The sequence below is a fragment of the Lepisosteus platostomus genome, chromosome 20 (genome assembly GCF_059453375.1).
Source record: "Lepisosteus platostomus isolate fLepPlt1 chromosome 20, fLepPlt1.hap1, whole genome shotgun sequence".
Classification (NCBI taxonomy): domain Eukaryota; kingdom Metazoa; phylum Chordata; class Actinopteri; order Semionotiformes; family Lepisosteidae; genus Lepisosteus; species Lepisosteus platostomus.
In genome coordinates this window covers 17,097,819-17,113,568 of record NC_142630.1, presented here as the reverse complement: position 1 = coordinate 17,113,568, position 15,750 = coordinate 17,097,819, and the positions used below count along the sequence as shown (strand labels likewise).

Genomic DNA, 15,750 nt, shown 5'->3' with positions numbered 1-15,750 from the left:
TCTTAACTTTATTAAATGAGGAATTGAAACTGGTAAATGAGAGGGCAATGATTTGTTGTGCATAAATTCAACTGACCTCCAAAAATTTCTTGGGTATGTCTAAGAGCTTAGAGAATTGCAGGATGTAATATCTCACTGTAGAGCTTGTAGTGGCCCTTGTGTGCTTATTTCTAATTCGTCTGCAGAAAAGCCAATCAGTGGGATACTTAGGGGCCCTAGCAGCTCGCCAAGCTAGATTATTTTCATTAATTAAAGTTGACAGCACAGGGCTACACCAAGAGCTATCGCAAATTTTAACTCTAAATCACATAAGTGGTGCCTGCTTGTTGACAATATTACTAAAACAATCTTGACAAAAGATCTAAGATTCTCCAACTGATTGGATGAGAGATATTCTGCTGCAGGTTAAGAAAGCCAGATCATGTAAAAAAAAGCCTGTTCATTAAAATACTTAAAATTTCCCTTAGAGAAATTCAGAAGACTGAAACGGCACTTCTCACACATGCTGTGAAACACCAAGCCCTTAGATCCTTACAAAATACATTCACCTGGGGTCTTGCATTGAGGGGGATGTCGAGAAAGGGTGACTTAGAGTCAAATCTCATATGAGGTCTGGTTTGAAAAAGGTTTGAAGCACCACACTGGCTGAAAGTTGAGGTGGACGGTGGGACAGAGGGTGGTCTATAGTCAGCCAGTTCTGGAGGGCTGGGGAGCTGTACGGGTTATGTGGGGAGAGACTTAGAGAAAGCAAGAGGGCGCTACAAACAGCCTTTCGAGTGACCGGCAAGCCCACCTCTCTTAGAAGACCTGCACATTGCACCCATTTAGAGGCACTTCAATGTCATGAACCCACAAGGCAGGCGAAACAGTGAACATGGGAGTCAGAGCCATGCTGGGACCAGCTGGTCAGCTCACGGACACCAGGAGTCCTGCAGGAGCAGCGAGGAAACTGTCACAAAACCTATCGACCGTTTTGGCTGCTGGGTCAGGAAGCTAATCCCTGCCTTCCACTGCCCAACGCACTGCAGCTACTGCGATTTCTTAAGCCTATTTGTCTGTTGTGAATAGAAGAAGAAATGTTTCACCTCTTCTTTTCCTGTAGAAAGTAAGCCATTTTTCAAACACTAATGTTGAGGTATATGCGTGCCATACAAACAGTTTAGAATTTTAAACCTTACAAAAAAGCCCTTTCTCTACCAACCTGCCCACCTGCCCAAGGATATGACAGCAGAGACTCGAGGAGGCTGAAGCCCAAGACACTGAGCAGACAGAAACTTGCAGAAAGACTAGTTTGGCTCTGGTCAAACTTTGCATGTAAGGCTTTCAGTGGGTTTAGTAAACAGTTTATAAAGTACCGCCTAAGAAAAATTATGCTCTCTTGTAATGTCAGCTCTGCAGCCCAGGAGAGAATGAGGCAGTGAGATGCTTTAGGCTCCACTGGGAATTTGTTTTTCAGTTTTTCTGAGAATGGTGTAATGTTATTTACGGTTTGCCTTCACTCTTTTGATTTCTGCCATCCCTCACTTGCATCACTTTCCTTTTTTGTAATTCACAATAAAATGTCATTCTTATTCAGGTTTTGTCTGATTCCAAATGGCATTTATAACAACAGTTCGGGAGGGAGGACAACAACCAAGCTCAATTGGACTCAGCTGTCAGTATTTAGCAATCGCTCCTGACAATCCACTCCTCTCCCAAACACTATAAATACCTAAGAGAGCCCTATCTCTCTCTCTTACACGTCTCTTGCATCCCACCTCCACCCCATCTCCACCTCTGCAGCTGCCCCTCGGTCACCCTGCAGGGGGGTCCATGTCTCCAAGCAGGTTAAGCCACAGTTTTGCTCCATGATGCTTTATTCTTGGGTGTTGAATTTGGGTGAGGAATTTTCATTCCTCGTGAAATTAAATTCTAACGTCATGAGAAGACGGATACATTTAATGAATTCAGCAGTCGATTTACTAAGTCCTGCTGTTATCATTTTCACTATTTTGCAGGAACAGCACTTGCTGAAGATGGGAATTGCATTTGTTGCTGTAAAAGAGACACTGCGTTCTGGAGCCCTCTTTGTGCAGCACGTAAGCAATAGGTGACTGTGTGAACCCAGCGCTGCTTCTCCTCTGTGGTTAGAGCTGTGCTGGACACAGTTTAGCACTGCTGGACAGATTTTGTCAAGAGAGCAGGTCGTTGCATTATTTTTAGCTCATTTCATCCCAGCGCTCACTCGCTCCGAAAAGCAGGATGCTTTTGAAAATGCAAGACGGTGTGTCCATTGAAAAAGCACTCTCATTCCTTTTCCTCTTTACTGTCATTTTCTGTTTAATAGTTCATGCACTGCAGCCCCAGCTGTTTTCTATGGAGATTAATACAGTTCACTGCACAACAGCATTTCTCTCTGACCCATGTGCCATTAAAGCAATATATACAATACAGCCCTGTAAAGACAGCCTGAGCCCTGTGGGCGGCTGCAGCTCGTCAAGAGGCAGAAGGCAGCTTTTCAGAGCCGCACACAGGAGGAGGGGCGGCAGGCGCAGCACTGAAATGGCGAGAGCAGGGAGAAATGTAAGAGACGGCCAAGCAATGCAGCCTGGAAAGTGCCCTGAGCTGAAATCCCCATTGCCCGAGGTGTGAGGGCACTGTAAATTGACTGCCTCCCACATGTCTCGCTGGTTCACAGCTCCACACCTCTGCCTCCGCGGACGCCCAGGTGGAGCACTTCACGGTCCAGCCGGCTGGCAGCCCCAAACCCCACACGCCACACGTTCACAGGAAAACAAACGACTTCTATCAGGGCAGTGTTTTCGCATACAGTTGTACCGTAACGCATTCATTACTTCAAAGAAACATTCAAAAGAGAAGTTTTGTTCAATTGAAACAATTAGTGCTCGTTTCAGCAGCCAGGAAATTGTTATTTTAAAAATTTGTAGGAACAATTGCAGTGATTTGTATTTGTATTCACAACCACAATTATGTTGTGTATTTACTGTATATTCACAACCACAATGATGTTGTGTATTTATATTCACAACCACAATGATGTGTATTTGGCCTGTACATGAAAAGGAACAGCCTCTGTCCTGAGTACAGTGCCTTTGGCTCAGGTGCACAGGTGAACTGCACAGAAGAGTAATTGGCTCAGGGACTAATTGGGGAATAGTAATTATGAAATGAGCAACTTGAAAACACAGAGCAATAACACATTCATCAAAACACAGCTAGTGTAGGCACAAGTACAGCACATAACAGAACCATCAAGGTTTCCTAGAGCTGATGTTATCCCAGAGAGCATTCTCCAGAGGAATCAAAGCTCAGAATTAGGTGACTCCAAACAGATTTTCCTCCGGAGTTCCCTTTGTCTTGGGGGTCTCAGTCACCCCTGACTCCGGGCCTCCTGTTGGGAGCCAGCCAAACTGCAGGCAGCTCCAGTATCAATTCAGCAACTCATTCAGATGGAGAGCAATTTGGAGGTGACACTGCTATTGAGATAAAATGGCACCTTCTACAAACTGTCTGCAGAACCATGTTTAAAAATCCAAGAGCTGTCCTTCTTTTGATCAGGTGTTTGTTTTTCTGCCTTCAAAGGCTGTTGAGAGCCATCACAGGAGATGCAAAGCACACAACAAACAATAGGAAGATGTAGTCACACAGAACAAGCTCTGACCTTCCTACACTTCTCTGCTGGCCACTATCACATAGTGCCACACTGTATGAGCGCGTTACCAAGCTCTTTATTCACTTTTTCCTAATTTCAACAAGCTGAGGCAGAGCTCGCTGGAAACCTAATTAGCAGGACCCATACAGGACCCACTCTCTTTCAGCTTCAGGTTAAGTGATCGATGCTGCTGTAAGTGGCACTGACAGCGTCCGTGTCTGTGCATCAAAACCAATTCCGTTATTGATGAGCCCACAGTGGCTTCGTTATCAAATGACAAACATGTAAACAAATCCATGAACTGAGGTCTCTCTCCCGATGCACTGTCCACACCCCAGATTATCATCTATCCCAGCTGACGAGGTACCCAGTCTGGGCACTGAGATACCTTTCCTTCCAGACAGAGAGACATGAGCCTCAGTGCGTCCGGAGCGCCGGTGAGGAATTCTTATTCCAGTCACTCGCAGGTCACTGTGGCTTCTGAAAGCGCTGAGTCACACAGCCAGCAGGATCACCAGCACACTCGTGTGTCCATTTTCATCCCTCCTTGATTTCTCTTTTACTAAACTCAAAGAAGTTTGTCTCCCACATGCATTTTTATTAAGGTGTTAGCACGTATGGATAGGTGCAGGAAGACTTGGGCACTATAAGGGCACTGTGAAGGAAGAACGTCTCCAGGGAAACCCTGCTGGGGTAGAGCCTGGCACACAAAAAAGCAGCTGAAAGCAAATCAAGCCATATTTACATCATGCCCCCCAACTCACTGCTCCTGACTTTAGGGTCCAGAACCCCAGGCTTGCAGCACAGGCTTCTGTAAACCCAGTGTAAAAGATACATGAAAAACTTGAAAAAAAGACAATCCAATTAGGCCGAGGGCCTGCAACCTGCAAAGCCTGCAATGGATCAAACCTCTATGTAACGGGAGTCTTATTTTGATCCAAAGAAAGAAAGGCAGCCACTCTGCTTGAGGACAGAAGGATGAAGCACATGGGGAAATCAGGAAAAACCATGTTAAAACACATTCAACATGTGACATACACCTGCTGTTAAAAGGCTGTCTGATTGTGTGATTTGCTGTTGGACAGCACTCAAAAGGACCCTTCTCCTCCTGAAAAGTCCTCATTCAAATCAAGCCGAAGCAGAAGAGACGGGACAAGTTGCTTTTTATTCTTGCTTTTGTGAAACTGCCAACTTCTCCTACTTTCCCTGCCCTTTAATTCAATCCAGAAAATTTCTGAGTGGAGGGAAAGATTTCAGCAAGAGGCTGATGCACACTTAACTGATTAAAACTCCCTCTGGGGTGCTAATAAAATTTCCCTGCTCATCTTCAGTTTATAAAATAAAGGCATGCTTTCTTCAGCTACGGTTTCATGCTCCTCTTCCAAGCACATTCCTTACAGCACCAGCAGCTGGGCTTGAAAGCACGTCGCCCTCCGCCTGTCTGAATGCTAACAGAATTTAGCTAATGGATTTTGACTAATGTATTCCACATGAGGTACACTACATTCCTCTCACAGCTTCAAGACTCTGGCTCACATTGTACTCTTCATCTGACCTGCCATGCTGTGGACATTAAAAACCTGTGCATCTGGCCTATTAAGAGCAAATGTTTTCTGTGAACCCACATTACACGCCAATCACTGAAACTGTTGTGTTTCAGGAACACAATGCACAGGGGTTTTTGCTGGCAACAAAAAACCCTCCCAAGTGGTCTATATTGAATGTAAAAAAGGTTAATTAGCAGCTATTATTACGTCGTTTTTTTTCAGTGGTTTTAAATATACTCTGTGGATGAGGGGTCAGTGTTTTATTAACTGTACAATAAGCAAAGGTTGGCAAATGAGTGAATCATCTCCTTGGAGCATAGTTGGTCCAAAAAGAAAAGAAAAAATAAAACTTATTAAATGTCAAAAATGACACAATAGTGCCAGCATCTTGCAAACAGTTCTATGCCTTCCAGAAAGGAAGGAAAGGGCACCAGCTTGCTAGTTTTGATAACTATACAGAATTTAAACAAACATATAAAACCACAAATCCACCAGAAAAAGCAACACAAGCTCATGTTGACGCCAAGTGATGTTTCTACTGGAACCTTTACGGGAACAGCTCAAAGCCTTTCAGAACACAAACAAACCAGCAAGCTCAGGGGATCACGGCGCACCCAGCTGAATCTCCCTCTGCTCTTTAAGACACAAGGCGCCTGCCTCCGGCACAAACTGACCGAAGGGAGCCAGGGAGACTGGGAGACATCACTGCTGGACGCCCTCCTCAATGCAGGCAGCTTTGCCAACGGGACACCAACTTCCTTTGCACACCAGTCAAGGGTCACTTGTATTCTGACACACATGCTTGAATGAATCAAAACAGAAAAATAAATTGTGAAATTCTTAAAGCTTGACTGTTCTATGAAGACTTGAAAGTCCTAGACTGAATTACCAATGAACCTCCACATTTAATAACCTAGAAATCACTTAGACACAGTGGTTGCTAGGTCATGTCCTTTCCTGGTGACAAAGATGCCAACGCAATGCAGCACACACACTCCTTGGAATAAATGACACCACAAAATCCTTACCAGTCATTCACTGATTACAGTTTACAGTGGCTTTGTTAAAAAACAAGAATAACTGGCCCCCCTCCCCCCTCACTGGCCATCCCGCCTGCTGGATCAGGAAGACATGGTGCCACATGGACACCCGCGCTGCCCTGGGCGGGACCTCCCCTTGGGCACAGGAGGCGACCCAGAGGACAGACGTTATTATCTGTCCAGGTATCTGGCTCCACGGGGACCCCAGTGCGACAAACATGCCAGGAAACAAGGGTGAGTGGCTTAATTGGATCAGCAGTGTGATTAATTAACCTGGCAACTAAAGCCGCCCCCCTGAAGTGACCAGACTCCAGGTGTTAACAACTGGCTGAGGCTGAAAGGGCACAGGGGGCACATGGGGCACTGGGGGCACTGGGCAGTCAGGAGGGGTCTTACACAAGATCCCAGCCCTGGGCGGGGAGCAGCTGCAGGCGCCGAGATTGTCTCCCTGCATCTGAAACAAGTTTATTGCCTCATTTATGAAGTGGAATAAATATTGGTTGTGAAATTGTATCTGTTAGGCAGGGAAGGCTTTTCTAAGTTAGTTGAACACTCATTCATCTAAGCAAGTGCCAGTTAAGATGTTTCAGTGAATTAATGAACTGAAGGTCCTAGGAGATGCTGCTTCTGTGTGTATGACAAAATGCAGAAGGGAATGCAAAATATCAATTTCTTTTTTCTGTAAGTTTCCCATGTTGGTCTATTTGAGAAACCTGACTATGAGGCATCATAAATATCTGAGGAAAATTTCTCATATGATTCCTTCACTGCACTTAATGCTCTGTGTTGCAGGAGTTGCAGAATATGAAGTCATTTGCTTTTCTTTTTCTCAACTAGCTGCCTCTAGGAGATGTCAGGTAAAATGGTGATGAATGTATCCTAAATCTTAAAAATAAACCCTTGCATTTTGTATATAGTTCCTTTGCAGCCTTTCAGACATCTAATAAAGTACTGCTTGAGAACACTAGCAGCAAAGAACTGACAAAGTAATATCTTTCCTGGAGTTTCCCTGTAGGTTGACCTACAAATGCTGCAACACTCTATCACATGATGTTTTTTTTAAACCTGATACACTTTCCGATTGGTTTTTGAAAGAGTGGTGCAAACAAAGGAAGCAGCACAGGATATAAGAAAGAGGAATTCAATATTTTTGTACACACAGAAAAAGTGCTGACCTCTGAAACTGGCCATCTTTTCATGGCACATCACACTGCTGACATGCCCCGTCTGTCTCAAAGCCAAGTCTTGTGTTACATCACTGAGCAGCAGGTTTTAATGCTTGGGAACGTCCAGCAAGAAGGAAACTTCATCCACATGAACAGTAATCATCTAATCTCCAATTGGTCCTGGCCTTGCCACATGGTCACCCCAGCACAGAAAAAAACATGATCGAAGCTGGCAGCCAGTGGCAGAGGACAGAGGTGTAGGTTTTGGAACTCTGCAGCTGTACCCAACTTAAAGACCACAGGAGGTATCAGTGCCAATCAAAATGAAATGCTGGGGGGGGGGATTCAATTTAATTTGTTGATAACAGGCCCAGAAAGAGCCTCTAACAGAGGACTGTATATGATGTGCAACTTCTTACAATCACCTCTGTTGATGGTCTTTTTGCATATAAAAAAAAACGTTCTCTATGAACTCTAACCTGATGCAGACAACGGGCTTTTGGATTAGCTAAAGAAAGGCTTCTTTAAGATTGCAGACTGTCAATAAACAGCAAAACGTCTTAAACAAATAGCAAGAATAATCTGTTCCATGTCAGTGGCTCACAAACCTCCCAGCTCTTGGTTTCATTCAAATATCCAACAGAGAGAACAAGAGATCCCCATCAAACCCCAGGACAGGTGCATGAATGATTAATTATTTAGAGTATTAATTCAGTAACGACTTGAGTCTGAACTACAAGCCATTTCGCCTTGTTTGAAATTTGCCAGGGTAGCAGTCTATTAAAATCTTCTTGGGATGTTCACTTTATATGGGTTATTGATTTAGAAAATCTATAAATAAGCACATTATCCCCTTGCAGACGGATGTAGTTGGCAAGACAGCAATTAAACTGCTCATTAATGAAAGACGAGAATTTACCCTGGGCCAGGCCCTGAGGACAATGAGGACTTAGAGGGGGTGAGCACCTGTCTGCGGTGGTCCCTGAAAACACTCAGAACTGTCGCTGCCCCTCCAGAACACCTGATCGCCTCCTCACGCCCCCTAGAGGATCTGACCGGCAACTGCGCCCAATTCCCAGCGCCGAGCAGCAAGCCAGGGGAAACAGGTCTGTCGAGCTGATCCTCTCCGGGAAGCTCGGTTTCTTAAACTTCAGCTTGATCAGCAGTGACCCTAAAGCTTCACACATTTTCTTGTTCAGCTACATAAGGAAATGATCTGCACACAGCCCTGAAACGTTATGTGGTTATGTAAACTTTTCATGGCCTTCAAAACACAGTAAAAAAATATTATGCTCTCTTCAGTTAACAAAAGCAAAACTAGTATAGCTGAACCAAAAAAAAATCCAATTAAATGTAGGTGAAACACAGAAGCAAAAAAACAACTGTTCAAATTTTGAATTCATGATGAATTTTAATTGGAACTAACTAAGCTGTCAAATGCCATGCCACAATTAACAGAGAGATGTTCAACCAAGGCAATTATTATTAGTATAGAGAATCTTCCCCCAATCCTTCCGCTTGGGGTGAATTGAAATGCGGGATTGTAACCAAGTCCTGAATAAAGGAAAATCAGCGTTAGTTAATTCCCTGACAGTACGCGTACTGTACATGTTCTGCTCATTTGCAAACGCATATGGGCTGTGCTGCCAGAAGCAGGAGCCGGGTTGAGCAGGCGCCCCCTGCAGGTGAGGAACGCCCAGAGCCTCCCGGGCCGTGCCGTGCCTTGCGCTGCCCTGAGGCTACCACCAGGGGGGCTTGAGGGTACAGAGCAACGGCGCAGGGGGGCTACAGGCTCCTGGAAGGCTAGCCTCCAGCCAGTCAGGGGTTCACCTTCCTGAGGCCCTGGTGGCAGCCGACACTGGGGAAGTCCTTGAAAACCAAGGTCACAACTTCAAACAGCGAGGCAGCCAGGGCGAGAGGCTGTGGCCAGAGAGGAACTCTGCCCTGCGGGGTCAATACCGCGATGCGCACGGGTCTGGAAATGACCTTTTTCTAAAAGCTGAAATCTATCCCTCTTCACCTTTAGTGGCACCTTCAAAGCCCTCAGCAGCCCCCGGGCCTCACATCAATAACCTTTCATGTCCATGACGTCACAGGTGAAGCCTGGCCACCTTGCTGCAGGCCTGCCTACCCTTCACAGAGCTCTTAGGAGGTGCCTGTTTTCTAAAAGACATAAATGAAGCCAATTCTCTCTGTAAACAGATGCCAATGGACCAGCAGCCCAGTCCATTTCCAACACAAGCACAGGCCAGCCTCTTGTACAGATCATACTGAAGAGCGCGATTCTGGAGTTTGGGGTTTACACTGGGCTACACAAGAGCCTGCAGCACGCAGCCCCAGCAAAAGATCAAATGGAAATACTGTGAGTTTCTATATCGTTCCTCTGCCGCACAACTGAAAGCAACAGACACATAACACAAATTCAGAAAGCGCTGCAGCATTCCTCAGCTCCTGGGTGTCACTGTTAGCGTCTGTGCCGGAGACACACAGGCGGCTGACGCCTGTTTCCACACACGACCCCGTCACCCCGTCCCTGCGGAGCACCTGAGGAGACCAGGTGAGGTGCTCGGCGTCTGACCTGAGGGACTCTGCCATGCAGCTGCTAATTATAGACACCACACTGAAACAAGCTTTGTTTCTTGTTTCAGAAACGCAAATAATACAGGAACACGTCACAGACTCAGGCCATAAGGAAGCATCACATATTTTGTCTTAATGGTGTTTTTTTTCCTTCTTCCAGATAAGGAAACAGACGAATAAAAAGGGGGCTCTTATCAGGGCTGCCACACTCGACCAGCTGGGAATAATAAGGCAGCCCTCCTCCTCTCCTCTTCCCTAAGCTTACAGCCTCACCTCCCAGCACAAAAAGAGAGCAGGCATGGAGAGCCAGCAGGTGTTCTGCAGCAGCTGTCCCTGTGGGTCTGGGCGGGCAGACAGAGGACGTCACAGTTTACAGGCTGAGGCAGGTGAAGCTGATTAGTTTGTATGATTAACCGGTGGCACCTGCTGCATGGCTCCCACCTGTCTCCGCAGAGCGCCCTTGCCACCCAGCCACCGTGCACGCCTCCTGCACCCTCACATGCCCTGCCACCCTACAACCAAGCCATCGACCACGCTGCCAATCCCCAGCAGCCTCCCTCAGAGCACGGCAGTCATACACTGGCACAACCACACACACCCTGGGCAGCAGCGAGCTGAGCAGCAGTGCAGGCCTTCTGGAGCTGCGGTAACAAGCTTGACTCCAGGTTTTCAACAACACGACGCACAAATACTTCCACAGGATTAGGCCACGTGTAAAGACTGAACTACCTCTCTGTTCAGTTCCGACAGGGCTTCTGTACTGAAAGCTCCTGCATTGTTTTCAATCTCCTGAAACAAGCCTCTTGAGAACTTAATTCTGCGACTCTGTTTTTTACCCTAGCACATATTTTTATTTTCTTAGAGGGGTATTCTGACTTCCACCTTGCAAAATTGATAAACACCAAAACACTTTCAAAATGCATTTTTGTATGTGAAGTGTTTCCATTTCAAGTCATATTACTATGAAGAATGGCTGAATTGTGCCTTTATAAGAAATCTTTCTTCTTACAATACTCTACCTTTTAAAGGATCCATAACAGTGGAACTGAAAGTGAGTTGTGCTGCAGAGCTCTCAGGTGTGAGTTCTCTTTGCCTTGCAAATGCTCGGGTGAAAGTACAACTGATCAAGGGCAGCTGTTAGCTGAGAATCGACCTTATTGGGTGTGTGAGTCACAGAAGGGTACACTGGGTTTCTACATTTCTGCTATCGGCATCTCCCTCAAAACAATGACTCATGAACCAGATGGAGCTGGGTGTTTTTGTGGAATTTTAACAAGAAGGTTGTGGGTTCGAATCCCCGGTGAGATGCTGCTGTTAATAATAATTATAATAATTGCTTACACTTATATAGCGCTTTTCTGGACACTCCACTCAAAGCACTTTACAGGTAATGGGGATCCTCTCCACCACCACCAGTGTGCAGCCCCACCTGGATGATGCGACGGCAGCCATAGTGCGCCAGAACGCTCCCCACACACCAGCTCTCAGTGGGGAGGAGACCAGAGTGATGAAGCCAATTCATAATGAAGCCCTTGAGCAGGGTGCTTTCCTGAGGCAGCGCTAGTAAACCCATGGCTTTATTAACAGTTCCACATGAAAGTTACTTTGGATACCAGTCAAATGAATAAACAAAAAATAAGCATTTACATTTTAAGTATTTGCTTAGGTGGAGTGCAGAGGATGAAATTGACACTGGCTGTTCTGGGTTCAGCAGCTTGTTAGTAGAGTGGAGCCGGACAGGGGCAAGGGATAGTTTATTTTAATTTTTGCCTTGTTTTTCAGTGTATTTTTAATCTCAAAACTGTAAAAAAAAAAACGCTTCTGAGAAATAAAAAAACAGATTTAACCCTGAAGCGTGATTTTAAAAAATGACATGCTTTCTCATGCTTTCAAAAACACTCTCATGTGACCTGGATAAAAAGAAGGGTGAAGGGATGAACGGGGTTAGCGTTTTGTCAAAGCTAAGGTGAGGACCTGAGCACCTGTGCCTAATTCTCCTCCCCCACAGAGTCTCATGGGAGCCGAGACTCTGTAGCCATGGCAACAGCCAAGGATCACTGAACGATTACAGGGAATGTCAACAAAGCTTGAAGGAAGATAAGAGGTGACTGCTGTGTGTGTAGGGGGGTTAGAGGCCAATTTTACTAAACAAGAGTTTTCTTCCAATGTCGCAAATTAAGTCCATCGTTATCCTTAATTTTCCCTTACTTTGCTGGCAGGCTTGGCTGGATTCATAGTTGGTGAACAGAGCCAGGAGACAGGTCTGGACAGGCCACAGGGGACATCACCACTCCAGCTACAAATTGCCCCTGACAGTGACGTTCTGCAATGGATTCTGAAAAGAGCTCTGTTTTCCAGTCTCACTTGAGTGAAGGAGCACCTTTTTTGTAGCATATTTTTCCAAACATTGCAATTACACTGAGGGACACAGACAGATAATTTCTGCCGTTTCCTAACAGATGCTTCTGCTGGTAGCAAGTCACAGCTCCAGGCTGCGAAAGACGATGCCTTAATCAGGGCCTGCAGGTTGAGGTCAGGCCTCTGATGACTTCACACTTGTCATTAAAAGTATGGCAGCCAGCAAGGCCAAGAACATCCTGCACGCACAGTTAGAATCTTAAGTTTTAACCAGAAAGAAATTTGAACCTTCAAGGAAATCTCCCCTGTACAACACCATGTTAATTTACCTCAACTGTGGAAACACATGTTCAAATTTAGACTGATTTTTAATGTTAACAGAACTTTGGATAATAGGCTCTTTTCTGCACCCAGGTGACATCCAGGTGCTCAGCTCACATCCTGCAGCCCCGGTGCAGTCTGGGCCTTTCCAGCTGTCGGAGCTGGTGATGAACGAAATCAGCAAGAGAAAAGAACAAGGGGAACCTTTTCAGACAAATAACAACAGATTAGAGCAATTTCTCCAGCTGCATCTGGGTGTTCCTGCATGATTTATTTTAAGTATTTGTTTTAAGAAGGAGATAAACCAGAGAGAGCCCTTTTGTTTCCTTAGTTAAATAAATATCAGTAATTCAGTGTGTCACTGGCCATTATCTTCACAAAAGTGACCAAATTAAGCTTCTATTTCTTCTGTCCTGGGAGGAGGAAGATGAAAAAGAGCAAAATGTCTTCTGAGTCTCTTCATCCTTGTCAAACGTAACCGTAATTCCCCACTGTGATTGTACAAGTACTCCTGCTTGCCTCTCAGGCCCTGAGTGAGCTGGTAGTGTTTTAAAATTCCAGCGCAATCCATGCATCTGTCATTATCAAAAAGCTGTTGGAAGGGACACCAGTTTATCACAGAGCACACTCATGGACAATTTAGAGAAACATGCAGACTCCACACAAACAGCGCCCCAGTCCAGAATCGAACCCAAGAGCTCAGAGTCGTGCCCACGGACAGCTCCGCATCAAAATCATATAGACCTGAGAAGCACGTGTTCCCTGAGCTGAAGGCAGATCCTTCGGATACTGGACCTGAGAGAGTGCTTTATTCCCTCCAGCACCAGATCAGATCATTATTCCATTAAAACAACAGTGCAACGGTGACTGGAAAAGCAACTGTGCCCAGCTAGTGAGGCTCGGAGCAGGCGAGTGGCAGGCGAGAGCCTGATCCTGCAGCTGTAAGTTCACCCCAGGGGCTGCCTGGCACTGCCGCATGGCTCAACTGACAAACAGCTGGCACACAGAGCGCATGTGGCCCCATCAACACTGAGCCCTCAGTCAGCCTCCGACCACAGCTACATCCTGTCCTTCCTGGACAGGGCATGTCAGTTACTTCTAACAAAGATCGCTTTATTTTCTATTTCTATCTGTTTATCTCCTGAGGGACAGGGCAGGAATGACGTCCTGGAAAATGCCATAGGGCCTGGTGAAGTAACCTGGCCAATGCAATGCCGTTCTGTAAGGACAGAGGAGCAGGGTCAGGGGGCTGTAGGTGCCACCCAGTTAAGACTCTTGCCCACCCAGGTGGAAAAGCCGTTGAGCCGTTGTGATCTGCCCTGAAACTGCTGGTCTGCTGACTGCCTCAGGCTAAGCAGCTCCCTTCTGCAAGAGCCTCTCACGCATGTGCCCTGCAATTCCCAGCTCCACACTTGAGCCAGCAGCCATATCACCCTGCAACTCCCAGCTGGCAGCCCACTGAAGCTTAGCAGATGTGAGCCTGGTCAGTATCTGGATGGCAGACTCCTGGGAAAAACTGCTGGAAGAGGTGTTAGTGAGACCAGTAGGGGGAGCTCACCCTGCAGTCTATGTGGGTCCTAATGCCCCAGTATAGTGACGGGGACACTATACTGTGAAAAGGCGCTGTCTTTCGGATGAGACATAAAACCGAGGTCCTGACTCTCTGTGGTCATTAAAAATCCCAGGGTGTTTCTCAAAAAGAGTAGGGGTGTTATCCTGGTGTCCTGGCCAAATTTCCCCCTGGCCTCCTAATAATCCCCCTCTATGAACTGGCTACATCACTCTGCTCTCCTCCCCACTGAGAGCTGGTGTGTGGGGAGCGGACTGGCGCACTATGGCTGCTGTCGCATCATCCAGGTGGGGCTCCACACTGGTGGTGGTGGAAGGGATCCCAATTACCTGTAAAGAACTTTGAGTGGAGTGTCCAGAAAAGCGCTATATAGGCGTAAGCAGTTATTATGATTATTATTAATAATTATTATTACTAGACAACAACTAATACTCTGCATTCCGACTAGTCATGGCCAGGAGGAGTCATCTATACTCCTGCGGCTTCATTTTGCAAAAAGAAACCGGATGCAAGATGTGGGACCCTTTTCATGATTTAAAGCACTTTTGGGCCTCCCAACAGTCCATTATTCTTCCCTTATTCCTGATGGTGCGTGACAGGACTGCCTCTTGTCCCAGTTCTGCTGGGACTGCTGCAGTTTTTCTGGAAGATGTCCTGGGATTTCACTGTTTTCAGTGCTGATGATGCATTATCATCAAGCCAATGCCAGATTAGACCATATAACTATCGCATAAAAAGCATCTTAAGGTAATGCTGGAGATTTTTAAACTCTTGTTTTTTTATTTTTATTTGAACAAAACCCCAGCTGTGTTTCTGCTTCTGATGTGTAAGCAGTGGTCTGCCATGATTTTCAGCACCAATGCACAAGCATGAAGAGCCAGATTACACAGTAAATTTGTGCATCGACAATGAACAACAGCGGATCACATTTACCCAGCAGGCCTAAAGCACACAGGTAATCAAACTGCAGTGACAGGGTGTGAAAACGAATGTGAAAAACAGAAACAGACTTACTCTTCTTTCCTTGTCCCCATACTCGATGCCCAGAGTGTCCATTGCACGGACGATAGCTGCCAGAGACTGGATTGTGTTACTGTACACCACAGGCTTGTACTGCTTCACGTCTTCACCAGAGAAGCCATCCTCATGGATAATCCTGCAAAGGTTCAGAAAGGTCAGGTGTCAACAGGCAAACGCCAAGATCTTAAGCTGTCTGCACATTTCCCATGACCAGTTCACTGTGGCACCATGCTGCCCCACACCCCCCACACAACCCAGTGCATTCCCTCTGACTGGCAGGGTGTCATAAAGGACCCAAAAGACAGACAGATGGGTGGGCAGGGAGATACTGTGGCTCAACAGGCATGAGAGGCTTGTAAGATTTGGAGCAGAGACCCCAGTGCCAATGTGATCTGTCCTTCGGTATCCCAGAGTCCTCTGCAAAGGGACTGCATGCAAAACAGCAGGTTCAGTTGTTCTCCTCTTTAAACAGATCTTGAAAAACCAAGCATTAAAA

At 46.1% G+C, this 15,750-nt stretch overlaps 2 protein-coding genes across 4 annotated transcripts in view; both read right to left on the bottom strand.

The window, feature by feature from the left end:
• hsf4 (heat shock transcription factor 4) overlaps positions 1-14,610 on the bottom strand; it is a 99,874-nt gene extending 85,264 nt beyond the window's left edge. Inside the window, exon 1 of the mRNA XM_088613975.1 lies at positions 14,077-14,610. The gene's annotated coding sequence lies outside the window, so the exon portion shown is untranslated. The remainder of the gene's footprint in view (positions 1-14,076) is intronic.
• Positions 1-15,750, bottom strand: part of gnao1a (guanine nucleotide binding protein (G protein), alpha activating activity polypeptide O, a) — a 96,818-nt gene that overhangs the window by 51,502 nt on the left and 29,566 nt on the right. For all 3 annotated transcript variants that reach the window (XM_088613981.1, XM_088613982.1, XM_088613980.1), the window contains exon 3: positions 15,249-15,390. In XM_088613981.1, coding sequence (XP_088470107.1) covers positions 15,249-15,390 — 142 coding nt within the window. The remainder of the gene's footprint in view (positions 1-15,248; positions 15,391-15,750) is intronic.